We start from the raw sequence: 27,288 nt of genomic DNA on the forward strand, positions 1-27,288 counted from the left end.
TTCTTTTTCCTTCAAAAAAATGCATTTTCTTTTAGGGTTCTTTTAGTGTTAGTGGAACATTATTGTGTAAAATTCACATCATAATAACATTAAGCTATCAATCTCAAATAAGTTAGGATCAACTAAATTTAAATAATTTAATCATGTCTCAATTTATATTTTCAAAATGCAAATTAAAGATCATTAATAAACAAGAGCATGGGAAACTTAATAGTAATTTTAAAATTTACCTAGTGAAAAATACCATCTACTTTTTCAACAGTAAATGAGTTCCTTAAAATTATTGTATTTTCTCATCTTTGTCACAATTATTTTTGTTAGATATGACATCAAGATTTTAGGCAACTTTTGAACCATTTTAAAGGATCTCAAATTTGTCATATTTACCCAAGTGAATGTGGCAATCTAAGTAATAAATAAATATAGTAGGAGTAAATGTATGAGATAGAAAAACACATATCCACCAGCAAAAAGTTAATTTGTGGGACCATGCATTACCAAAATATGTTTGTAAATGTCTTGATTTATTGAAAACATACTTTGACATATGATGTAAGCAATAAATATCAAATACAAGGTTAGCAAGCTCCCCAACAAGAAAGTTGAGAACTAACTAAGGACTACAAAATCCATTACATTGTCACTTATTATATATAAATATAAGAATTTCATACTACTATTTACATAGTGTGCATGTAAATTACAAATTGTTTACATATACATTAAAGAAACCTATATATGTCCTATTTGCATATTGACATTTTGCCCCCTTTTTTGCAGGCTACATTAGAAATATTGGCGTCTCTAGAGATTGTTTCTTCACGTTAACCGAACTCAATTGCTCCTTGTCACATAGTGTAGCCAGAGGGGAATTTACAACAATCTACCAATATGAATTTTGGTAAATTAGAAAAGAAAAACATTTCGTGTTATGCATTACTTACCATGTAAGAAAGAATTTGGAAAGGGTAAAAAATGAAAATGCAATATCAAGTTAATAGCATGTAAAAAAGCTGTCAAATAACTCTTACCAGTGATGTGTCTTTGGTCTGTTAAACAAAAAGATTAAAGAAATACTATGCAAGATTAAAAAAATTGATAACAAATTAAAGTATGTTACACTTACATAAAATAGATTCAAGTATTTGCCTTGCATCCTTAGCTTGGACAACAATAGCTTAGAATACGGCATCTAAAAGTTGCATGTTATGCAGCAAGCTCAAAAGAAGTCAAAATAGAGTGAATATCATCACTGGGTAAGAGGATTCCCTAATGATAATCTTGATTAGTTTATTGGATCCAGTAACAATTATGATATCAATTAGCTATAGTTTCTTAACAAGCCAAAAAAAATTAGGAGGGACCCTGACAAGAAAATCTTTATCAATGCGTGTGAAAATATTTGTAAAATTCTTTCCAACTTACAAGGGATATCCTCCAAGTACACTTGTTCACATGCTCTGAATAAGAATAGGACATTAACAGAGGCGATGTTAGGATTTGAAGTTTATGGGTTCAGAATTCTAGTCCCTTTTAGTTACTGGTTTCTGAATTAATGATTTGTATGTATTAAATGAATTTCTTAAGACAAAATACAGAGTTTGAACAAAAGTTACTGGGTTTAGCGAACTCATTCCTCAGTCTCTGGCCCCACCCTGGGTACATATACATTGCTGACAAAACTTGTAAAGTTCATACCTTTATTTTGTACCCCAAGCTATTAGTAACATCTAACGTCATCATGAGAAACTGGAAGTAAAGTTCCATTATTTTCTAAAGAAATTCATTCAAGGATCATACATCGATATATGTTTTATCTATAGTTAATATTCTCAGAACTATCACACGGTTCTTTGTTAAATCAACAAAGAGATTGATAAATTTCCAATAATCAAATTGTCACGATCTAAATCACGAGTCATGATGGCACGTACACTATCCCCCTGGTAGACGTACCATTCCCAAATCGTTTCTTTATTTTATTGGAACATGCAAGGAAATTAAAATGCGTAATAACACAAATCAACAGTAGAAGTAACATAAGCAAATGCGGAAAGAATAACTCTACCATTAAATTCCCAAAACCTGGTCTTAACTTGTCCAAGAGCTTCTAGATGGAATACATGATTTGAAAACGAAATACAGGCTCAACACTGAGACAAATGCTGCCTATAGAAAGGTAGTAGGCAAATTTCATAAGAAGTGACTTCAGGTCGTAGGTCCGGTTAATAGCTCGGGATCAGTCTCGAACATAACCTGATTCAAACTCTACACTCCATAAGGAGTGTAGCAAGAGTAATATGAGCACAACACTAGTACTCGTAGGGATCATAGGCCGACAACGATTAGTTCACGCATATAAATGAGAAGAAATCAAAAAGTAGAACAGATAAGCAGTCAAGTACAGTCACAGAGGTTTGACATCACTCGTGACACAAGAAGGTCAGCTTGGTCAGTAGAATTTTTTCGAATCTAGCAAAAGGAAGTATCGGAATTGGATTGGATATTTCCTCGGTTTCCGAGAAGGGTTTCCCTCGATTCTCTTTCTATGACTACTCTGGAAAAGAAAGTCTCAACCAATGCAGAAATGCCCCAATAACTTGAATGGATTGATAGACTGGACCCCCGATTTTCATGACCCAACCAAGAAAACCTTGAGTCATCAACAAGAAGAACCTGAGTCAAGTGATCAGCCGTCTTTAAGTCTCAATATTCTCGGATCATAGGCCTAAGTGTAATCTCTATTCCTCAAGTTTGTCAAGTTTCTAATAAAAGGTGTCAAGTTTCTAATAAAAGGCCTTACAAGCAAGCAACAACTCAATTATGTCATCCACCAAGAAATCAATGAGAAAATGTACCATGCTATGATATGGAGTGCAATGCAAATGAAATGCAATGCTATGCAATGTCTCCCAGGCCTCCTCTCCGTACCATATACACATGCTAAGTGCAATGCCTCAAAGCCATGACCCATGGATAACCCACGAAAGCCATGACCCATGGATAACCCACGAAATCCATGGACCCTCGTTCTGGAAAATGACCTCGGACACGAGCATGAATGCCTAGCTAACTCTCTGAAATAATCATATCTTTCCTGCCAATTTGCAGCTTTCGAGTAAGAAAAGACAAGCAGACCTTTCCTTTAGCACTTAAAAAATTAAATCTACACAGCAGTGATTTCAGAGAGACTGTTAATCTTGTTTCACCCCATTCTGGCATCAATCTTCTATGAGTTACACAATCCGCTCTTTTATTAGGTAATTACATGTATATCTTTATTATACATATTAATAATTTGTAATTTGACAAAAATGACACTACAAGAAAGTATAAAAATGGCAACAACTCTTTGGGCAACAAAAATAATATAGCTGGTAAAATTCAATATTTATCAACAACTTAATTTTATTATTGACATATATGATGAATCTTTTAAAAATGAACTTCTTTTTGTTGCCAAACAATTTAACTTTGTTGCCATAGTATTGACTATTATTGCAAAAAGTATTTTTGGCAACAACAACAAAAAAAATTATTGCACGTCGTTGCAATAACAGCCAATGGGAAAAGTTTATGCAACAACAAAAATAAAAATTATTGCCAAAAGTACTTTTTGCAACAATGATCTATCTATGACAACATAAAAAAATTTATTGTCAAATGTCTTCTTTCTTGTGTGATAATTAAGTTGTCATCGATGAATGCAGCTTAATGATGCAGAAGTTGAGAAATCCAACCATCAAGCACGTGTACAGGGAGCAGAATAGGGTCGCGGACATGCTGGCCAAGAAGAGGGGTAAAAAACTTTTTGACAAAATTAGAATTTGGTAATTCCTCCGATTTTCTCTTTAGAAGCGGTTTGGACAGACACCGTAGGAACTACTTTCACTAGGAACATTTCGTCAGCACCAAACACTACCTTTTGTTAATATATACTCCCTCCGGATCAAAAAAAGAGTTCACTTAGCCATTTGTACACCCCCTTAAGAAAATACTCACTTCAAGCAAAAAATATGTAAATTAACTAAACTACCCTTAATTAAATAGGCATTGGGATTTGATCACATAACATTTAATAGAGGCAAATCTGGAAAGATAAGGTTAATTGTTTCTCTTTTTTTTTTTTCTTTTTAAATTGTTTTTATTACATAAAGGGAAGGGGAAGGGGAAATGGGGAGGGGATTATAACATCGGAATTCGAACCCTCACCAACAAGGTGTGAGTTAGCCAACCAACTGAATTACTAGATCCCTACGGTTAATTATTTCTTTATTTAATAAGTGGACACTTTTTTTACCCAAAAAAAGGCTAAGTGGACACTTTTTTTTATTCGGAGGGAGTACCAATTAACCAAGAAAATGAAAATTCTTGCATTACAATCTCTGTTTCAGTTTGTTTATCTGATTTTGACTTGGCACGGACTTTAAGAAAGTAAAGAAGACTTTTGAATCTTGTGATATTGCATTAAAGATATGTAGGATGTACCAAAATGTTTTTAATCTTGTGATCTTTAACATGCATGTGAAAATTTGGAATTAAGAAGTTGCCAGGAAAAGAATGACATTCCTTTTTAAACGGACTAATAAAAAATAAGACAAATAAATTAAAACGGATGAAGTACAACTTAACTCCATAATTGCAACTAATTAGTAAACTTTCTGTCAGTTTACCACTAGCTAACTACTTTTGTATGCTATTAGATCTCCTAATGATGGTGTCAGAAAAGTTATTGTTCTTATATCTGGACAACTATTTATGCACATTTGTCCTTAACCCTAGAAAGAAGCACTACAGAAAAAATGAATGCCTGTACAGTCCTGAGTAGGTGTTTTGGACAATATTTGTTGAAGTTGTAAAAAAGGTATGTGAAATTAAAGTTTTGTTTGAATGTGACGAGTTCATGAAAGTTGAATATTTGTGATTGGAAATTATTATTCCACATAAAATAATCCTCGAATTAATATTTGAATACTTTACCAATATTTCAAATACTGAAGTTTAATATTTGCAAATATTGAAAGTTGAATATTTGTGAGTGGAAATTATTATTCCACATAAAATACTCCTCGAATTACTATTTGAATATTTTACCAATATTCCAAATACTGAAGTTTAATATTTGCAAATATTAATGCCCATATCAGTATTTACAAAAAGGTTTATAGTATTTAAAATATGGAAATAATATGCGATGCCCAAATGGGAAACCTTTAGTGAAGTGAGCAGGAAGAAAAGCCTTCTGAGTTATGAGTGACTAATCTAAGAGGAACATAACAACAACAACAACAACAACACCCAGTATAATTGCACAAGTGGGATTTGAGAAGAGTAGGATGTACGCAGACCTTATCTCTTTGTAGGGCAATTACCCCTACCTTTGTGGGGTAGAAAGATTGTTTACGAAAGACCCTCGGCTCAAAAGAAAAAAAGAGAAGAAAGTAAGACAAATCTAAGAGGAATATAAGAGGGAAAATGGAAAATACAAGGTTCTACTTTATATGGAATCCTTTATGCCTATAACAAGTCCTGATTTATCTGCTTCTGCACCATTCACAAAATTGGCAACTTCAACTTTTCATCTCTTTGTCTCCTCTCTTGAGCCGAGGGTCTTTCGGAAACAGCCACCCTACCTTTCAAAGTGGGAGTTAGGTCTGCGTACACTCTACCCTCCCAGACCCCACATAGTGGGATTATACTGGGCTTGTTGTTGTTGTTAAATAACAGCAGTGTCCCAACCAACTTGCACACCCCAATTGTTCTATCGGGTACCTTTTGCTTCCCACCCACACCGGTATCGAATAAATTCACCCATGCATTGACTATAAATATCATTTCAAACCCGAAATTGGAGGAATGCTCAAGTCTGCCACCCTCTAGCAGCTGCCATATTTTTCTGCCTCTCATTAGAAAGACTTGTACTCCCTCCGTCTCAAATTATTTATCGTGATTACCAAAAATAATTGTGTCAAATTAGTTTTACGAGTTCAAGACACAAGTTATTATTTTTTCCCTCATTTTACCCTTAGTAGAATTTTGTCATCAATGGTGATGTCACATAGACAGAGTATACATTTAATGAAGAGAGATTATAATTTAAACATAAATAAGGATAGAGTTAGTCAAATACCCCTCCTAATTAATATTTCTTAAAGGGGGTGTAAAACAAAAAAGCGACAAATAATTTGAGACGGAGAGAGTACTTCATAAAGATTCAGCAGCAATCACAAAACAAAATGAAACTCGAACTTTTCAATTGTCATGAAAGTACTAACTTTTCAATGGGGATTCTAAGGTCATCAGAAACCAATCTCATTGAACAAACACCATAGAACCTAGTTTACTTGTAGAGTATACTGTACAAACTACAAAGCCACATCGAAATCTTTTTGCAATACAAGCTTCTCCAAAGGAGAACATAATGAAATTATTACAAACTCCTAGAATAATAAACAAACATCATCCGACGACATCCAAAAAAGCAAAAGCATGAGATACACACATTCTAAAGAACCCTTATTCAAACTCAAAGCGCATGAGTAGCCTTACAGAATTATATTTCTCACCTTTTCGGTCACAAAGGGGAACAGCATGAATCCCAGGTTTCAACTCCGAAACAGGTACACATGTTTGGCCCGCAAAATCATCCTTCTCTGACATGTCATACTCATGTACTTCGATTCGCAGCAAAGCTAATTCGGGTACGGTCAGTGGGAAGGTAAATTCTTCATCCCAAACCGGCGTCCAATTGTCCTCTCTAGTCTTTGTTTTCTTCATTATCTCATCAGCAGGTACTCCAGCTATACCGACCTGTAATCAGAGGTGGACTCAAGAGTTAGATTTGATTAGTTCAACCTTTAAGCTCTTACTATTGAATCCATCACTTTTCAGAATTTAATACCCCTTGTCCCAATGTACATGACACTCTTTCTTTTTTAGTCAGTAACACCTTTCTATATGTAGTAACAATTTAACCTGAAACTTTGAATTTTACCCTTAATGAGATGATTTATAGCCACAAAAATATCTATGACTAATTTTAGATCACAAATTTCAAAAAACTTTCCTTTCTTTCTTAAACTCCGTACTCTGTCAAACACCTTCACATAAATTGGGACGAAGGAAGTATTTGTTAAATTTTTTAACTCCCTCCGTCCCATATTACTTGGCCACTTTCCCTTTTGCACGCGCCTTAAAAAATCATAAATAAAAAGATCTATTTTACTACCTTACCCCTATCTCTCTCTAATAAATACATTTTAATCAATATTGACTATTTTCAAGAACATTTAATACTAAAGGTAAGATGGGAATAACAAGTAATTTGGGACATATATTTTTAGTAATGTGGCCAAGTAATATGGGACGGAAGGAGTACTAATTTTCCACATATATTTATATCTATGTCGAAATTATTGGGTTCTTAAAGGCTGCATCTGCCAACAGTGGCAGATCTAGAGTGCTACGTGCGGGTTCACAGGGACCCAGTAACTTTTGCTCAAACCTGTATATGTATCAAAATATCCACTAAATTTCTATAAATATTTAAATTTGAACCCAGTAATTACTGTATATTAACTTTGAGGTCCCCGTAGGAAACCATAAACCCAATAATTTTTAAGGACATCATGAAAACAATGAAAAGAAGGAAGCAACGGCATCGATGACAAAGCAGAACAAACTTACCCTTGTATAGAAGTCCGGGGGCGAATACAAATCAAAGTGAGTTTGCTTAAAATCTAAATGCCAACCATCTCCCATATATACTTTCACCTGTCCAATAATAAGAGATAAGAACTAACATTTGTTAAAGGACATCGTATTAGCAGGTCATTTGCTTACCTTTAAGGTTTTCTTAACCGGCAACTTCACTTTAGGATCAAAAACTTCAAAATGAGGACCAACGGTCAGCAAGAAATCAGGCTTTTTAACATAACCACAGCCTCCATTTGACCTGAACATCCCGTGCATCAACCATAGTGCTCTACCGTAACCCTGTCACAGTTAATAACTTAATATGTGATTCTGTTTAATTAAATACCTGAGAGTATTGCTTGTAAAATAAAAGGGGTTTCCTGCACTATAAGTTATATATTCGATCCATATAATTTTAGCGGGTAAGGGCAGTGCAGCGGGTCAAAAGTATTAAAATGGGTAACTTTTTATTTTTAAAAAGTTTGGCTTATAAAGATATCCGTCAGCAAAATTGACAGGAAATACCACCGGAATTAGTTGAGTGTTTTTAGGTGAAATGGCAAAAATAGAGTGACTTTTCTATAACAAAACAAAGAAAAGCGACTTTCTACGACAATCACCATTAGTTGAGTAACCGTTTGAGACGTTAATTCACCTAAAATCTTTGAGTTGTCAATCAAAAGACTATGATGGAGAAGTATCAAACAACAGATTAAATACTTTTTGTATTTGAACTAAGAGATATCAAATACCACCCGAATATTTTTTTTTATATTCTATAAATCCTATGGATTCTTGTTTAATTTAAGCAGGCAACCAAACCTATGTCTAATGTACAGTCACAAACAGCAAACAAATAGAAACAGAGGGAGTAAATTCTATTAAAGTGAACTCTTGATTAAGACAGTCTATCAACTGAAAGTTAACCTCCTCCACCCATATGCACAAAGTAGAATTGACTGATAGGAGATTATGACAAAAAAGGAACCTAAAAGGCATTAATGAAGATAAAATCACTAGCGTGAGCCGTGTAGGAATGAAAGAAACAATACAGCAAATCAAGCAGAAGAATGTAACTAGTCGAATGATGCCAGTTCAAAAATGCTTTAGTAATAGGCACTACGGTTTATGCTACAGTTCAAGTCTTGACATCAAATAATGCTGGAAAACTGAAATGATTCCGACAGGTCTTATCAGAAGGGGTGATGAATGCTAATAAATCTAGATGGGATATCAAACAAGCACATATCTGATAAGAAGCACAACTAACTTGATCCAGAGGTTTTGCCGTTCTTGTTTTCTACTAGGGGTGTCAAATGGGCGGGGATTGGGCTAGAGTTGAGCAGGTCAAAAAGGGCTTAGTTAATAAATGAGCAGCTCAAAGTTACTGGGCTGAAATGACTTGGACTAAAATGGGCTAAAAAGCATGTCATAACCCAAACCGTCCAATTCTTACTAAATCTAATATTTGGTCTTTTATAATTTCTTAAGTACCTGATACAACAATAACAACATACCCAATTGAATCCCACAGTGTGGGGTCTGGGGAGGGTTAAGTGTACGCAGACCTTACCCCCACCTTGGAAGGTAGGGAGGCTGTTTCCGAAAGACCCTCGGCTCAAAAGAAAGCAAGGGAAAAAAGTCAAATACCGATAAGCAAATCAAAGCAATGCGAAAATGAGAAATAACAAGAGCAAAGAAGTCATGATAAAACAGCATGGAAAGACAAGGCCCAACAAATAAAAGCAGGAATCAAAGGGCAATAAAAATTAGAGCAAAACTACGCCTACTAGTGCGACAGAAAAGCGAGACTACCTATTAGCCTTCTATCCTAATCTGAGCCCTCCACAACCTCCTATCTAAGGTCATGTCCTCGATAATCTGAAACTGCGCCATGTCCTATCTAATCACCTCTCCCCAATATTTCTTTGGCCTTCCTCTACCTCTCCAAAAACCGTCCATAGCCAACCTCCGCACTGAGGCATCTTAAGTACCTGATAAAACTATTTTTTTTCTTTATTATGGCTATATATAACATATCAAGTAAAAAAAAAAAAAAGTCTTTTTGAAAATATTTGACCAAGGTTTTTATGGGTCAATTTAGGCTACATATTAACCCAATTTTTAGATGGGTTGAAATGGGTGGGGCTAAATTGGGTTGAGTTAATAAACAAACTTGAACGGGTTGGCCGGGTCATGTTTTCATGAGCTAATTTTGACACTCCTAGTTTCTACCAAGCGCTATCTGAGTGTGGTTGAGAACTCCCAAAATGCAACTTTGAGGAACCAAAGTTTCATTTCATATAGTCCCACAAGTGGGGTCTTGGGCAGGTAGAGTGTATGCAAACCTTACCCCTACCTTGAGAGGTAGAGAGGCTGTTTCCGATATACCCTCAAAAAAAAAAAAAAAAAAAAAAAAAAAAACTAACTCAAAACGGGTCAGAAGAAAGAAATAATGGAAGTGAAGAAGCCATGTCAAAGCATGTGAAAAAGGGAACAAATAGTAAAAAGCATCAACCACAAAAAGACTTGGCACATTCAGACCTTTTTATAACAGTCATCCTCTATAACAACCATGTTTTATGTGGAACCGAACTTTCATGTGAACAAATGAGAGCAAATGAAAACTAAGAAGCAAACCTGCATGTTAAATGCAACCATCTGAGCTCCATGCATCCAACCTATTAGTGGCTTGTAGTTGGAGGAGTTAAACCTAGTACCTTTAGGGTAAACCCTTAGAATGTTTCTTTGTGTGAACCTAGTAAAAGATTCAGCATACAATTAGGATATAATAAATCCATGAAAACTCCACCGACAGCTTAAAGCCACCTCAACTGTCTTGCTTTGTTATGCTGAAATATTCAAATACATACCTCACAATTTCGGTTCCATGAGATTCAGCAGCCTTCTCGAGAGCCTGTTCGCTTAAACTTAGGCGTCTTACTTTATCAGGATCGACTTTCAATGCCTCCTTCAATCCACCCTTAGGTTTTCCAGCATGGATGGCAATCAGGCGTTTATAAGCAGATGCTACATGTGTTCTGTGAGTGGAGTCATCGTCGTCGTCACAGCTTTTATCACTGTCGCTCTGCAGAAAAAGAATCCAAATTACCACTATCACAAGTAGATGCATGTTAAACCATAGAGAAAATGACAACAATGGTCCCTTATGTTTAAGGGTATGCACTTAAAGATTTTGGTCCTTTAAGTTCGCATAAGGATAATAATTTTGATATAAAATGTGGGATTATTTTATCCTGCGTTTGGTTATGGGTATTAATTAGTCCCAGAATTATTGTATCTCACCATTTGTACTAAAATGGCGGGACTAGGTATCTCACATAGAAGGTGGAATAGCTAATCCCATGGGATATCCCAGTCTATCCAATCCCACCAACCAAATGAGCCCTTAGTCTCCATCGAATATTTATTGAACTCTGTTTGTTAGATTTTACGGGGACTATGAAGAAAAAAGAAATTGGTGTGAACTCACATTTAGAAGTGTAATTTCTTCTATTTTAATTTATTTCTAGAGTCTGGTGCAGCTCTTTTTGTTGTAATTTCTGCTATTTTTTAAATCTTTTTAGTGTCTACTGTAGTTTTTGTGTCAACTTTTGGCAAACTTAAGGAACAACTCTGTTGAGTGCATACCTAAGGGACTATTTTGAACCTACCATCAAACAGCGACCATTTTTGTCATTTTCTCCTAAACGATACAAGGAGAATAAGGTGAAGAATTCCACTTCCAGCAAACCTTTTCATTTTCTTCTTGATCAGCAGCTGTCAAGCTTGAAGGTTCACTTCCCCATACATCTTCCTCTGACCTCGTAGAGCTATTTCGTCTGTCTTTACAGACACTAGCACTACTGGCTTCAAGGTACTCTTTTGGAGGTTTGGTTGAAATAATAATACGATGCTTTAGTTCTTCTGGTGAAGGGCATTCCTTTAGACTATCTGATTCAGGAGCAAAGAGCGTGTCCCCAAATGTTTCAGTCAGCATCTACAAGTTGAAAAAAAAAAAACACATTAAAAAGGCACATCTCAATAACCAATAAAGGAGGAACGGCACAACTGAGACGAGAAATGGAAATTCACCTGAGCCACTTTAGCCTGAAGATCAGGTGTTAGATGATCTTCAAGAGTTATTACAACTGGGTAAGGAGAAGCGGAAAATGCATATTCTTTTATTGACTTGAGACATCTTATTAATTCCACCGGTGTTGTCACTGTCCTACATTTTGCAAAAATAAAAAAGACACAACTTATAAATATTTCATGGGACGTATGAGATTAGTAAATCTTAAATGCTGCAATCTCTAATGGATTACAACAACAGTAAGGCCTTATTTGTTTTATTAGGATTAAGATGTTTGAATCTGAATACTCATCTGAATATTAAGATGAGTATTCATTTCAGCAATAACCATGCAATCAGATGCATGAAGTGCTAAACTTTAAAACAGCAATAGTTGTAGCATGAAGGCAGTATAATATGGAATAATTGCATTCCATACCAAGGGCAAGAATTTTCTGAAAGAAACCTGATATAGTGAATTAAGAAGCACTGGTTCTTAAGTTTATAAGGGCTTGGAACATAACACAAATAAGTAGAGGAGTGCTGAAGGTAGCTTGTGAAGCTTGTACCTGTAGCTTGAGAAGGTGCACTGAGACGTTGGAGTAGCGGGGTGACCGGGGCCGTTTGTAAATAAGTTTTAGACTTTACAGTTGAGTCCACTTAACTTTAAGTAAAAGTCTCTTAAATTACAAATTTACCAGTTCAAGGTTTTCTTTCCTCTATTTTGGTCCATCACAATCTGTTATGCCAGGTCACTGTACCTTCACGTTTTTGAGCTGAGGAAGGGGGTTATTTGTAGTTTTGTACTGCATTTAAGATCACGAACAAGATTGCTACTAGTTCTTCTTAAATGTTCTTTTGCTCTTAGCTTAATTTCTCTGTTGTTTTCGTGTTCCTTGCTCAATCACATAAAATAGTGGCTAATGCCAGCACAAGAACATAGCACAATCAAGCGTAAATGTAGTGGCAACAAACACAACAGAAATGTAGGGGTTTTTTCATTTTTGGCCAGTTGGCCGAAATTGATCATGGGCGCTAGCCAAAAAATACAAAACCTATTCTCTGACTGCGTATATAATATGTATACTTTATGTATACTTATACTTAATATACAAAACATATACATTTTCCGGCTATTTTTTTTAGAGCGCTCCAAAAATGTAATTATCCCCAATAAAAATGTCTGAATCTTGGTGTGTTGAAGGGTGTACTTTTAGTTTTAATCAGAAAATTCGCAATGCAATTTTTCAAACCTTTCCAAGTTTACCAGATGGTCTAGGGTACTGATTCAGGAAAAGAGAAGACTTAGGGTTCAACAAAATGCTAAATCGGACCGGAGATACACAAACCTTCCATGAAGTACGTGTACATCATCCTTGTCGGAATTTGGCCATATATCAAGCTCTATCACCCTTACACCTTTTTTCAGTGCCTTTATAATAGGGACATCACTGCAATCACTCGTCAGCTGATTCCCAGTCAAGTAAGAATTGTGTCCAGTGAATATAAAATAATGGGAGAGTGGAGCATTCATATTATGGTGAACCTAAAAAGAGGCCAATGTAATGAGTTAAAGATCTTTCAAGAAGCATAATTCCCAGAAAGCAGATACTTCAAATAATGCGTAGTTCGTGAAAAAAGGACTAAATTTCAACCTTTGAGAAACCCATAAAGGGAAAATGCACTCAAAGTCTCAAACTTCATGCATTTCCAAATAAGACAAAGATCCAACAATATAAACAAGAGTAACTTATCATTGATTGGGGGATAAAGGTCAGCAGAGAGGAGATAGTGATGGAAATCTTCTAGAGCAAGAGCTTAGCGAATTAACATTGTATAAAAAGCACACACTTCAAATAATGCTTAATTCATAAAAGGTAGTGAATTTCAACAGCCAAAAAGGGAAATCTCACTCAAAGTCCCTAACTTTGTGCTCTTCTCCATATGGGATTTAAGTTATATACATCGACAGTGTCACTCCAATTTGACTAACTCTATTTCCAAGTTATCACATCAGACTTAACACGAGGAATTACCCGTTATTGTAGGCCAACTTAACTTGATAGTACAAAAAATGTATACCCTATTAGTGCCCACAACTTAAAGATCTTTCCAAATTCAGTCAGACCTCTCTCTAACAATCGTCCTCTAAAACACCATTTCACTATTACGGCTAATTCTTTTACGAACCAATTTTTCACATTATGTTACCCCCTCCATCCTAATTTCTCAGTTCCAATAATGTTACACTCTTTCCTTTTTAGTCCAGTTCTAAAAAGAATAACACCTTTCAATATTTAGTAACAATTTAACTTTAAAATATCCTTTTTACCCTTCATGAGATAATTTATAGCCACACAACTATCTTAAACTTTGTGCCTAGTCAAATACCATCACATCAATTTGGAAGTAGTAGTATATCATATGTTCTCTATCACAGCATTTCATTATAGCAGCTAAAATATATTCAGACAAACGACGCTATTATAGAAAGGTTTAACTGGAAGACAAAGATCCAACAACAAAAGCAAGAAAACTAGTACCTTGTAATTGATTGGTGGATTAAGGTCAGCAGAAAAGAGATAATGATGAAAATCTTCAAGAGCAAATGTTTGACGAGTTAACTTAGTAATTGGATGTCTTTTTTGAAGGATCTGTCTAACAATTGCATCAGTATCAACAACAGTCAACTGTGTTTCTCCTTGAACTTCAATCAAGAACTTCAATAACTGTTCTGAATTCATTTGATTCCCATTTTCAGCATACTTCTTGAATAAGTCTTTCACATCTGATGGTGGCTGTGCTTCTGTTACCCTGAATTTTCTTGTGAAACATACACATACCCTGTAACTCCCCATTTTTTTATTTTTTATTTTACCAAGATTCACTAGACCCAAGCTGTAATTTTTCAGTTACAACAATACCCAAGTTGTAATCTTTCAAGATTCACCAGACCAAAGTTGTAATTTTTTCAGCTAGCTAGTGTAAATTGTTGGATCACTAACATTTTGGTTTAACAGGTTGTGTGAAAGAAAATGGTGATGATTTATGTGCATAGATAGTGTATATTATGTGTGTGTTGTGGGTGAATATTTAATAATGGATAGGTCAATGAACAGGGTGTGGAAAGTGGAGCTGGTGCTGGCAAGTGAATTTTCTTTTTGGGGTTATATGTTGGAAGAAGACACGTGTTACTGACACATTAGGCCAAATTTCTAAAACCAATTTATTTTAAAAAATATTTTTTGAAAATCTGATTTTCAAAAATGTATTCTTGGCAAAAAAAATAATTGTGTTTGGCCAATTAATTTAAAAAATAATATTGAGCAGCAATAGTGTTTGATCAAGTTTTTAAAAGTATTTTTATATGCATTTTTCTCAAAAGTGTTTTTGGATAGAAGCCATGTTTTTAACTTATGAAAAATAACTTCTACTATTCCTTGAAAGCACTTATTTTATCCCAAAAGACTGACTAAATAACTCATTTTTGTTAAAATAAACACTTATTGAAAAAATAAACTTAGTCAAACAGGCTAAGTATTCTCTCATGACTTTTGGCTATTAAAGTACACAGTGCGTCTCAAATTATCCGTTGTGTTTTTCTCTTACACGCTTCATAAAAAATAGTATTAATTACGACTGATTTTAATTATTTTATCTTTATAATGTTTTAAAATATAATTACTTTTCATTTAATATTTATTCTATTTATATTTATCTCTCCATAATTGAGGTATTTATAATTTTAGAAAATAATTACTATTAAAGGTAAAATAAAATAAAAATACATAAATTTCTCTAAAAATATATATAATTTGAGACAATTTTTTTTTAAAACTCAGACAGATAATTTGCGACACATAGAGTATTAAAATATACCATACCGTTATGTACTCATTTATTTAGTAACTAGTGTACTTGTTCGCGCTTCGCGCGGTCATAAAACATATCTATTGTTTAAATAGTTTTTCAATAAAACACTTCAACATAAAAGAGATAAAAGATCTCATGTTATATAAAAAATATTAACTGATCCTACAAAAAGAAGAGGAGAAAGAAACAAAAATAAAATAAAGAATTTGACGAATAGTTGCTTAGAATTTTCTAAACTCACACGTAACTTGTTTATATGTATCCTTCACCTCTTAAAATTTGAATTATTTCTCTCTTTTTACCTCTCAGAAAATATCTATGTAAAAGAATTCAACACAACTAATTTTAGGGAGTTTATACTAATAGTTTTGTTAGTACTACACCTCTTATTTAACTGATAATTCCTTTAGATAACTTTTAGGCTCTTTAAAATAAGATTAAAAAAAATAGGGGAATAAAATAAAAGATGAGAAAAAGATAAAAGCCTTTCCTAATACCATGAGTCCATGACACATACATACACTTTCTATTACTGTGCCGCTCTTTTCTTTATTTATTTATTAAAAAAATATCATTTACAAAGTAAATTCTAATAGATTTCGCGAAAACACTCAATCTCAAAGCAATATAATAATCAGTCATTTCCAATTGTGAAGCGCCATAAGACAAATCATAGACTCCTAAGTTATTATGCCACACGATACAATATAAAATTTAAAAAGTTTAAAAAGAATTAGCAGGCAATATCAAGAAGATAACTTCTCCAAGCACAAGAAATATTTTTCACGTGTATCAAAATATAATCCTTGTGGTCTATTACTCTGCAGACTTGAATGGCTCTTTTCTTGATCGACCCAAACTTCTTGGACTCATCTTCAAGCAAAGCAACACTATATTTATATGTAGAACTTTGATATATATATATATATATATATATATATATATATATATATATATATATATTTACCGGATTGTTATGATGTTATTGAGTGCTCTTAATTTGAAATGAGAATAATGATTAGATTTACCATATTCGACTAAAATATGTATATTCTTAAAAGTAAAATAGATCAATCTAAATTTTGTGCATTTGATTTATTTAAAATAAAAGTCATAATTAAAAATAAATATATTGTCATCTAATTTTCTGTAAGTATATAAGTATCTACTTTAAAAAAAAAAAATCAAAGAAGTAATATTTTATTATCATTTAGAAAGAATAAAATTTAATAATATAAAAATGAGTAAGTTAAAATATTAAACAGAATCCTTAATTCCATAAGTGAAGGATTTGAATTGCATGAATTTGCATCACACTTTCTTCCTCCCGTTATACTCCTTCCGCTTTTTACTTTTTCATCGGTTTTTTTTTCCTTCTATTTTTATGTCTTTCCTCCTCCGCCTTTTCCCCAATAATGTGCTTTTTTGCAATAACTCGTACTCACTAACTAAATACATGCTGTTAAACACTCCATTGGTAATGTTCTATCTACCATATTCATTTAAACATATATGGAGGGATGAGGGATCTAGAGATCAATACTACTAATTAAAATACAACTTAGTTACAGTTTCTATAGCATATGGCTTACAACAATGAAAGCTATACATCGCCAGTTCTAATATATATATTTTGAGCAGTGTCCTCTTTTCATTTCTCTGTTGTCTTTTTTCCCTCCGTTCCTTCTTTGTCACAACACCATACGCTTTATACATAAGAGGATAGTTGTATGTAAATCTCTTTCTAATAATCTATTTGTTACTGTATATAATGATAAGATTTTACTGACTGAAAAATGATTATTGTTCCTTTGGCGACATGGCCGATTGGTGGTGGCAATCCAAATCTTTAATAATGGTTTCTCTTGATGGGTCATATCGAAAAGCCGACGATTTGGTTGAATTGAGGTAAGATGCATATGAGACCAACTTCAAAGCCAAAACAATATTTGACACTCTTTCAATTTTGTGTTGCCGTCAACATCACGATTGTGATTTGTGACAGTCATCAGGATCTAAATAGATATTTGGGGCAAGTTCATATTTTTTTGTAGAGGATTTTCCAGAGTAAGCCAATCTTCTCTTACACTAAAAGGATATATATTATAGTTGATGGCTTTTCATTTTCTTATGCAATAAAATTGTGAGTCATTTGCATTCTAAGTAAATATCACATTTATTACAAAATTGAATTCAATCTAATGAATACCATATTGAATGGACCCCATAATCATCCACGTCCATTACTATACATTGAATTGGAAGAGAACTAATTTTCAGAACACCCATGAGTAAGTTGGCTGATGACTTTTTAGCTTTCTAATAGAATTCAAATGGGTTGTTCTTAATTTTTCATTTAATAGAGAATTTCAGGAATTTTAAGGTTTGTCTTAAAGATAATGCTACGTGGGTTTTAACTCAGCATTTATGTTGAGGCTTTTGTTAAGCCATTTAGGCTGCTACGTGGGCTTTGACAGTATATATTATATTATTATGTATAAAAACGAAGAAAAAAAGAGAAAAAAGATAAACAGGAATGAAGGTTATAGAGAGGTATCATATCACTTTGTTTATGCCTAACTTTATATTATATATAGATTTACTATAGTATCGTACTAATAGTAATTTTTTATTGTTGCCGTGTGAAAAGAGTGTGGTGACCATTAATTTCGTCCGTAATATTCGTACTGCTCTTTCACATTTTGTCGACAGGAGCATGAGATATACGTGTACTACAAGCCGTGTGTAGCCATGTGGCCACTAAGATACAGTATAGTCAGTCTGAGTTTAACTTTATCTATCTATAGGTAGATGTTAGTCCGAATGTCCTGTGACATAATTCACGTTTCGACAATAAAATAATTTAATTTTGATTATAAATTCGGGTATAGAATCTTTAAGTATTTTAAAATAAAATTTATATATTTAAAAATTACGTAAAAAAATACTATAAAACACAATAATTGAAAATATCAAATATTTAAAAAATATATGAAAAAAATTTGTTTGAATATCAAATATCAAAAGGTATCACATAAATTAGACGGAAGGAATATTAATTTTTTAAGAAATTAAAATTAAAATATATTACTTATTATGGCAAATAAAAGTGACCTAATAGTATCAAAACTATTTATACTTATTTTGGTTTGACAAATAGCATGCATCTGATTGCAGGAAATGACGCGTGGTGTTTTTAAAAGCATCTGATCTTGAATATTTGGTCCCGCTTAATGAAATCTTTAGAAAATGACTTTGACTTGAAAACCCCGCTGGGAAAAACTTTTTGAGAAATTTGTACCGTAAATTCGTTGAGAAGAACTTTTGTTGCCCGTCAATATAAGTTCTAGCTTTTATTTATAAGGCAGAACTTGTAATCAATTGAGCAAGTTCACTGTCTTGAAATATCATGAACTTATGTCTAATAGGTAAAACTATTTATGTCCACGACTTATGCCCGATGGACAACAAAAGTTTTGCCTCTCTTACTCATCAAGCATAAGTTCTAACTTTTACCTATAAGGCAGTACTTGTGGTTAATTAAGTAGGTTCACTGTCTTGAAATATCCTGAACTTCTACTTACATGTAAAATAAATTTATGTCCACAACTTATATCCATAGACAACAAAACCTTTGCCTAGATAATTTTCTTAAGCATAGGCTATTTTAAAAAAAAATTGTTAAGCGAAGTCAAAAAATCAAGACCGTCCCTTATGGATGCCATTTGCGAACATAACCCATATGTTTGTGCTTTGGATTTGGAATCATAATGGTAGTAATTTTTATTTTATGTCAAAAAATATATATTTGTGTATAGTCATTGAGTGAAAATTTGGGTGACCGGCTTAGGGACTACAATCAGCTACTTTCTTTGTAATCGTCAGTCTGTTCTTGCTACAATTAGGCAGAACTTCTAAAAACAAAATAAGTCAAATTGTGAGGACGAACTTTCCACTGAACTGAGGCCTCATTTGTTTTCATTAGATTAAGACGTCTGAATTTGAATGCACAGATCTGAATGATTAAGATGTTGTCTCCAGATCTGAACACCTAATGATTAAGACTGTTTGTCTTTCAGCATCTTAATGTGCATAATGTATTTATTTAAACATAATAAATATACAATTCAAATAAAAAAGTAACTAAATATTAGAAAACATTACAAATTTAATAAAATAAAAATATTATTTGATAAAAAAATAAAACATTTATGTTCACTAGTAATCGTGGAGATGCTGGGGGTTGGGTGGAGGTTGGTAGGTGAGGGTGGGTGGTGTTGGTGTGATGGGTTTGAGGGTGGGGTGGGTGGTGGTGAGGGGGTGGTTGGGGGTAAGGTAGGTGGATCGTGGGGGTAAGGGTAAGGGTGGGGGTGGTGAATGGGATGGGGTTGATGGTGGGTGGTTTGTGGGGGTTGGGTGGGTAGTGCTCGGGGCGGTGGGGGTTGGGGTTGTGTTGGTAGTGAGTGGGGGGGAGGTAGGATTGGAGAGTGGGGGTTGGTATAGGGCTGGGATACTGGGGTGGGTTGCGTGGTGGATGGGTGGTGTGGTGGTGGATGGGGCTTAGGGTTTGGTGTTGAGCTGGTGGTAAAACTTATCCATACAAAGTACCTCTTAATGATATTAAGACTTTGTTCAAGATCTTAATGATTAAGACCTATTCAGACCCAATAAATACTTATAACTTAATGTAAATAAATGCACTTAATGGCCTAAGGTCTGAACCATTCAGATTCAGACTTCCATTAAGTGCAAATAAATGAGGCATGAGTGTATCCCACACCAATACAACAAACAAGTACAATATATTAGGGCGTTTGAGAGAATTATTTCAAAGGTATAACATGAAATAATGAAAAACAACGACAATATGATATACGTTATTGCACATATAAAATAATCTTTTTAAAGCGATGTTAAATGACCTCTCAAAGAATCTTTTTCTTTTTTCTAAAGGGTGTCTCCGCCACTATTTAGGTTACACCTCTCAAGTACCGATTAACTTACTGTAATCCTCTTCCTTTATTTCTGTCTATGTACACATATAATTAATTAGCTAAGGTTGAATTTACTTTTTCTGTTGTTATTTCGTTGAATAATCTTTTGTTCTTTCAATTGTACCAGTACCTTTCACCTCGCTTTCTTAGATTTGCATCCTTTATCGATCGAGACAAGAACGTCTAAGTGCGATCATATTAATCAAGAAAGGAATGTCTATTCCTATTTGTCTCTTACTCTTATATAGAATTTTTACTAATCTTTCGTGATATTTTAGTTGGAGTAGTCTCCTCCCCCTGGCTATTCACGAGTGGTGAAAAACATTTTTGTACTTGGCATATGTATACCGTCTTTACCCTAAGTTAGCATTTATGTTACCAAAAGAAATTAACGTTATTCAATATGATTTCATTAATTAAACTTTGAGTTTGTGAATAAAAAGGGTGAAAACTTGCGAGATGAGAATTTAAATTCAAGTAAAATAAAAGACAGTTAGATAACTTCTTTTTTTATTTTAAATTGGGATAAGACATCATTACCCCCCCTCACCTAGTAGCGTTTTTGCTACGACACACCTTATCTAATTTTTGGTCCTATCACCCCCCTAAACTATTTAAAACCGTAATATTTTACCCCCTAAACGCTGATGCTCACTCTCATATGGGAGAGTGACATACACTCTCCTTGCCACATGTGCATTTATTTATTTTCTTTTAAAAAAAAAAAATCAGCTTACGTGTCAATTTTTAAGAATAAAAAAATAAAAAACTGATTTTTCTTTTATAAACATTATTTTTAAAACCCCTTTTTAAAAAAAAAAAAAAACTGAATTTTCTTTAAAAATAAATAAATTTAAAACCCTTTTTTAAAAAAAAAATTGAAAATTTGATTTTTTTTAAAACCCGTATGTGTTTTTTTTTTTTTTTAAAAAAAACAAAACTGAAAACATGAATTTTTTTTTTAAAATATGGAAAAATGGATTTGTTAAAAATATGGAAAGCTTGATTATTTTTTTTAAAATGTCTTAAAAGATCTTGATTTTCATGATTTCATTTTCTTAGGACACTTTTATTTTTCAAATAAAATCCGGAAAAAGTGTTTTTCTTGTCAAAATTTGAAAAAAAAAACTGATTTTTTATAAAATTTTGAAAAAATTAATTATTTTTTTAAAATGTGAAAAACTAGATTTATATTCATATTTTAAGAAAATACAGATTTTTAAGAAAAAAATTAAGTTTTTCGGTTTTTTATGTTGCTCACTCTCTCAAGGAGAGTGAAACTCACTCTCCTTGTCACGTCAACCTTAAGGGGGTAAAATATTACGGTTTTAAATAGTTTAGGGGGGTGATAGGACCAAAAATTAGGTAAGGTGTGTCGTAGCAAAAACGCTACTAGGTGAGGGGGGTAATGATGCCTTATCCCTTTTAAATTTTAATGAACAAGATTATCTGATTTTTATATTGAAGAGAGATAACAAGTATCCAGTAGAATAATAGAAATTACTACTTAATGAGGCGATATGAAAGAGAGTGTTCAATAAGGATATCACAAATTAATAGTAATACGCAACAAAGCTAATTCAGATGGTAACGGAGAATTATAGTCTGTTTGGCAAAGTTTATTTTTCTCTAAAAATGCTTATCTTTTTTGCAATAAGTGCTTATTTTAAATAAGTGATGTGTTTGACCAAGATTTTGGAAGAAAATAAGTGATTACAGGGAGTAGCAGAAACAGTTTTTCAGAAGTTAAAAAAATAGTTTTGGTCCAAAATCACTTTTTTTAAAAAGTACTTTTGAAAAAGATATGCTTATAAGTACTTTTTAAAAGTTTGGTCAAACACTAATTGTTGCTCAAAAGTGTTTTGTAAATTAATTGGCCAAACACGAGCTGCTTTTTGTCAAAATTACTTTTTTGAAAAGCGTTTTTTAAAATAAGCTGATTTTAAAAGTTTGGCCAAACAGTGTCTGTTTGGCCGAGCTTTTGAGAGGTTAAAAGTGATTCATTTTAGGGAATTTAAAAAAAAAAAAACTTATTTTAAAAAAGTGAGGTGTTTGATCAATCTTTTGGGAGAAAATAAATGTCTTTTAGCATAATCTGTTTTTTCAAAAGCTACAAAAAGATACATTTTTCGAAAAGTTCTTTTTTGAAAAGCACTTTTTGAGAAGGCACACTTAAAAACTGATATAGTACACTACCAGTTGTGTATCCTACTTTATACCAGATTTTTACTTATACAATAGAACACGTTACTCTACGCGTTCCACGCTAGCAATTGCAGTATAATAAGGACATGTATTAAGGACACAATAATTTTTACATGAAAATAACCCGGCTCACAAAGGGTAAAAAAATCACGACCTACAGCTCTGTAGGATTTTTCCCAAACTCCACTAAAACATGAGCCTTTAGGGAACTAAACTCTAATTCCTATCTCACTAATCTCCCCAGACTAATGAGCCCACTTCGAGTTATCCCAACTTGAAGTTGAATTTGACTACTGTATTATACCTGCGAATATTGCTTCTAATAAAGCTGATAAAGGTACAGCTCGATAAACAATTCTAATACACGAATCTAGAATTAAAAACTGTAAAACATAAACTCTATTAAACAGGTTCTTTGATCTTCTTCTTAGTATTAGGTCGCACTTTAATAATAAGAACTCCCAATTACTTGCATTGACATTGTTCGCTCAAACTCTGATTTTCTCTCTATGCGAATGCGTAAATCTTCTTCATGGCATGACTTGGATATTTATAGCATTAGGTTTGCATCAAGTCGGCTGAACTCAATCCCTACATGGTAAGGCCCATTATGAGAATTAGGGTTTGAGTTGACTTGGGATTCTTGCTTTCACGCGGCTTCAGTGTCCTTGTATAGTCTGAAATATCTTAATAATTATGGCAAGAAATCCTGCAATTTGACCGCCAAGTTTTTACCATAAATCTCGAATCCTACTCGCATTAGGACTCTGAGCTGGAACATGATCTTAGACCTTATTCAAGCACCCAAGCACCTCGTTCATGCTTCTCTGAATCAAAACAGAGTCTGAGATGGAACATGTCCATTGACCTGTTTCATTCACCCTTGTCTTGCATCTGTCTCTGATCTATTCACTCCTGGCTCATTTATTGCACCTGTCTCTAAGATAGAACATGTCTGCAAACCTGGTTCATTCGCTCTGTCTGCATCTGTCTCTTGGATAGAACAGTCCCCAGACCTAGTTCACCCACCTTATTCAGAGCCCGTTTGGATTGGCTTATAAGGTGGTCAAACTGGCTTATAAGTTATTTTTTAACTTATTTAAGTATTTGGTAAAATAAAAAACAGCTTAAATTAAGTTAAAAAGTGCTTAAAATAAGCCAAAATCAAAAAGTTGTTCAACCCCAATTTTTTTTTTTTTTTTTTTTTTTTGGCTTAAAAGTCATTTTGGTTTGACCAACAACTTTACCCTTTTATTCCTTATATTTTATGTTAATTCCAATACTACACTTACCTCTAAAAATCCTTTAAGCACTTTTATCCAAACACTAACAGCTTATTCATAAAATAACTTTCAACACTTAAAAGGTATTTTAAGCACTTATGCTTAAAACCCACTTTTTTCAGCTAATCCAAATGGGCTCTCAATTATTTGTCCATCATCTCTCTGTGTTTAGTTCATTCAGTTTATCTCAAACATCTGTCTCTAACTGGTTTACTAGTCTTGTTCATTTACTTTGTCAATCATCAAAACTGACATGTGCTTATGCCAACAAAAACAATTTTTAAAAACTTGGTCAATCAATAAGTGTTGCTCAAAAATGATTTTAAATTAATTAGTCAAATAGAAACTGTTGCTCACTAAAAATATTTTTTTAAAAAAACATTTTTGACAAAATACTTTGCGAAATAAATCTGATTTTAAAAGCTCCAACAAACAGGCTGTTAGTTAACTAAACGCAATTAACACGTTTCGTAATGGGGCTTTTATTAATTGCATTAGGGTCGTGTCAAATCATCGAGGATGGAAGGACGACAAAAGAACAAACTTGTCGACGCAATGTGATTTTGACTGTTGGCGTACAGATATGGATGTTGACTGCAGAACTTAGATTAATTCTTAATGAATGTCTTTCTCATATAAAGATGGAAAAGAAAAGTATTATGGGTCATGGTTTAATTAAGAGGAAAGATCACCTATGCGCCTCCAAACTAAAATAATTATCCGCTCATATCTTCATTACTTTAGTACCCCAATTTTTTTTAAAAAATGTTTATTCGAGATGCCCCAGTTATGATACTAATATGGTATATAAATATACTAAGATGGTATCATGGAGGATGCTTCAGTCCTTCTCTTAATCCTCCATGATACCATCCCGGTATATAAATATACTGAGATGGTATCATGGAAGATGCTTCAGTCCTTCTTTTAGTACTCCTTGATACCATCATAGTATATAAATATACCGAGACGGTATTATGAATGATCATATTCATTTATTAAAAATGACACATTTTTCTCCAAAAAAAAACTCTATGATACCATCGTCTTCTCAGTATTATGGAGGACTATTTTAGTCCTTCTTTTAGTTTTCCATGATATCATCGTGATATATAAATCTACTGTGATGGTATCACGGAGGAAGGGGTTTGGCCGAGGGATATGTCAGGTAAAAATTTACAGCCGGTGGGGATAGAAGCGAAACTAGTTTGGGAAGAGAAATGAGCGGGTAAATATTTTATATTTTAGGGATATTCAGTGATGTTTTCCCTTTAATTAATGGCCGGCCTTAATTAATCTTAATTCAATTTATTTTGATTCATATAAACTTTTAACGATTTGGACCATAATCTGTTTATTAACTCAACATGTGTTTGGGTCATTTGCACTTTTGTGCCTATTTTGTGTTGGTCTTTAATTTTGGTCCCTCAAGAAAGTTCGCAGGACATAAACTTATATTTTCGCATCATAATATTTCACAAATTATGTCTCGCATCCTTAAAGAACTTATGCTCATCCGCTGGCCATCAATTTGATTTTGAAGGGTACAGAATAAAGATCATCCCATTTGAAAGGTAAACAGTGCAGTTTCTTCCATGTATTTTAACTCATTTAAATTGCCCCATCTTGATCTTATACATTTAACACCTCTAGTAAATGGAATTTAATGTCGGAAAATTAGAATGTATATAAATAAAAAATCTATTATATATATTTGTTATTGAATCTACACAAGGAACAATCCCATGTAGTGATAGAAGAGATTTTAAAAAAAGTTTTTGATCATGAGTTAGATTAGCAAGTGCGACATTTTGGCAGCTTTTAATCCTCTCTTGTCTGATCAATCTTGCCTCTGCCCTTTTTCTCATTTTCGTTTTTGTTTAACTATTTGATATTATAAAGACACGAATGTAACTATTTCAAATTCGCATAGCGTAGAATTCATTAGAGGAGAAGTTTCTATTTTCATTAAGAGTTATTTACAAGACCTCGGTCAAGTCAATTAGTTTTATAAACTGTCACTTTGACTTTCACTTTATTGCATTAAAATCACTAAATTATTAACGAAAAAATCACTCACCAACTTTTTTAAATATCACAAAGTCACTAAACTATTTTCTTGTAACAACAAAATCACATAAAGTCATTGGCAGAGAGCATAAGAAACATTTTATATGATACTTACATAAAGTTATATTGACTTTTTGGTTGCATAAAAATTGTTTTCGTGACTTTCTATAATATTTAGGCTAGTTGAGAGCTTTTTTTTGTTACAAAAGAATTGTGTTAGAAATTTTCTATAATATCTAGGTAAAACTGAGTGACTCTTTTTTTTTTTTTTTTTTTTTTACAAAAATAGTTTCATAGTTTATTAATATAATAAAATAAAAATTAAGTGACTATCGGTGAAATGAATCCGACCTCTGCTTGAAAGGCTGGACTAAAAGCTAAGTAGATAAAAGAAGAGATGAATACGGAATAAACTTGAAAATATCCATCAACAAAGGTTGTAATGGAGTGGTAAATAATCTTTCATCCTTAACCAGAGGTCTCGGGTCCTTGGGTACGGACTTGTCGTTGTTAGGAAGTGCTTTCTTTAACCCCCAATGTTGAACTTTCTGGTTCAAATCCAAATTTGATCGGACCCTAATATGAATACCGAACGCCAGATGAAAAATAAAAAAATAAAAAAAAACTTGAAAATATCCCAAGTTCTAACCTTTTGTTATTAGTGTAAATGGACTTGTGAGGGTGGAAATTGTAAGTTGTCCCATGTAAGCTTTATTCCACCTGTCAATCAGTAGGTGACAAGAGTGGACTTGTTACAGCCTATTGGATCTTCTTCTTTTGTACTTAGGAAGAGGACGATGAGCTGTCGACACAGCATTTATCTTTTTTAACTTTGTGTAATCATATTAACTTTCTTATCATTTCTACCGTAGTATAATATTAAATAAAAAGGTATCCCAACACGTGAATATAATGTTTAAATTCTCATCTAGAAAACAACATCTATCATCTATCATCAGCAGAAACAGACTGAATATTAGTTAAACAAACACATCAATTACACGTGAACATGATGTATAAATTGACCTCGTCTATAACGCAGCATCTTCCATTGTAGAAACAGATACATAATAATCTTAATTAAATAATTAAG

At 33.2% G+C, this 27,288-nt stretch overlaps 1 protein-coding gene across 1 annotated transcript; it reads right to left on the reverse strand.

The window, feature by feature from the left end:
* Positions 1-6,296: 6,296 nt before the first annotated feature.
* LOC132605803 (phosphoinositide phospholipase C 4-like) lies at positions 6,297-14,906 on the reverse strand. Its single transcript, XM_060319045.1, has 9 exons — positions 14,314-14,906; positions 13,120-13,316; positions 11,791-11,926; positions 11,450-11,695; positions 10,569-10,783; positions 10,336-10,453; positions 7,843-7,995; positions 7,687-7,773; positions 6,297-6,810 (listed from the first exon to the last, which is right to left on the reverse strand). Exons 1-9 carry the CDS (start codon positions 14,626-14,628, stop codon positions 6,517-6,519), a joined length of 1,761 nt encoding a protein of 586 aa, XP_060175028.1. The 5' UTR covers positions 14,629-14,906; the 3' UTR covers positions 6,297-6,516.
* Positions 14,907-27,288: the final 12,382 nt, after the last annotated feature.

This window comes from Lycium barbarum, chromosome 8 (genome assembly GCF_019175385.1).
Source record: "Lycium barbarum isolate Lr01 chromosome 8, ASM1917538v2, whole genome shotgun sequence".
NCBI lineage: Eukaryota > Viridiplantae > Streptophyta > Magnoliopsida > Solanales > Solanaceae > Lycium > Lycium barbarum.

Bases quoted from the DNA above. Each gene is read 5' to 3' on its own strand.
- LOC132605803 (XM_060319045.1), bottom strand. From the start codon at position 14,628: ATGGGGAGTTACAGGGTATGTGTATGTTTCACAAGAAAATTCAGGGTA. The intron at 7,996-10,335 runs GTTTGCTTCTTA...TAACTGTGACAG, and splicing joins TGGTTGCATTTAACATGCAG to GGTTACGGTAGAGCACTATG. The intron at 7,774-7,842 runs GTAAGCAAATGA...ATTATTGGACAG, and splicing joins CGGTTAAGAAAACCTTAAAG to GTGAAAGTATATATGGGAGA.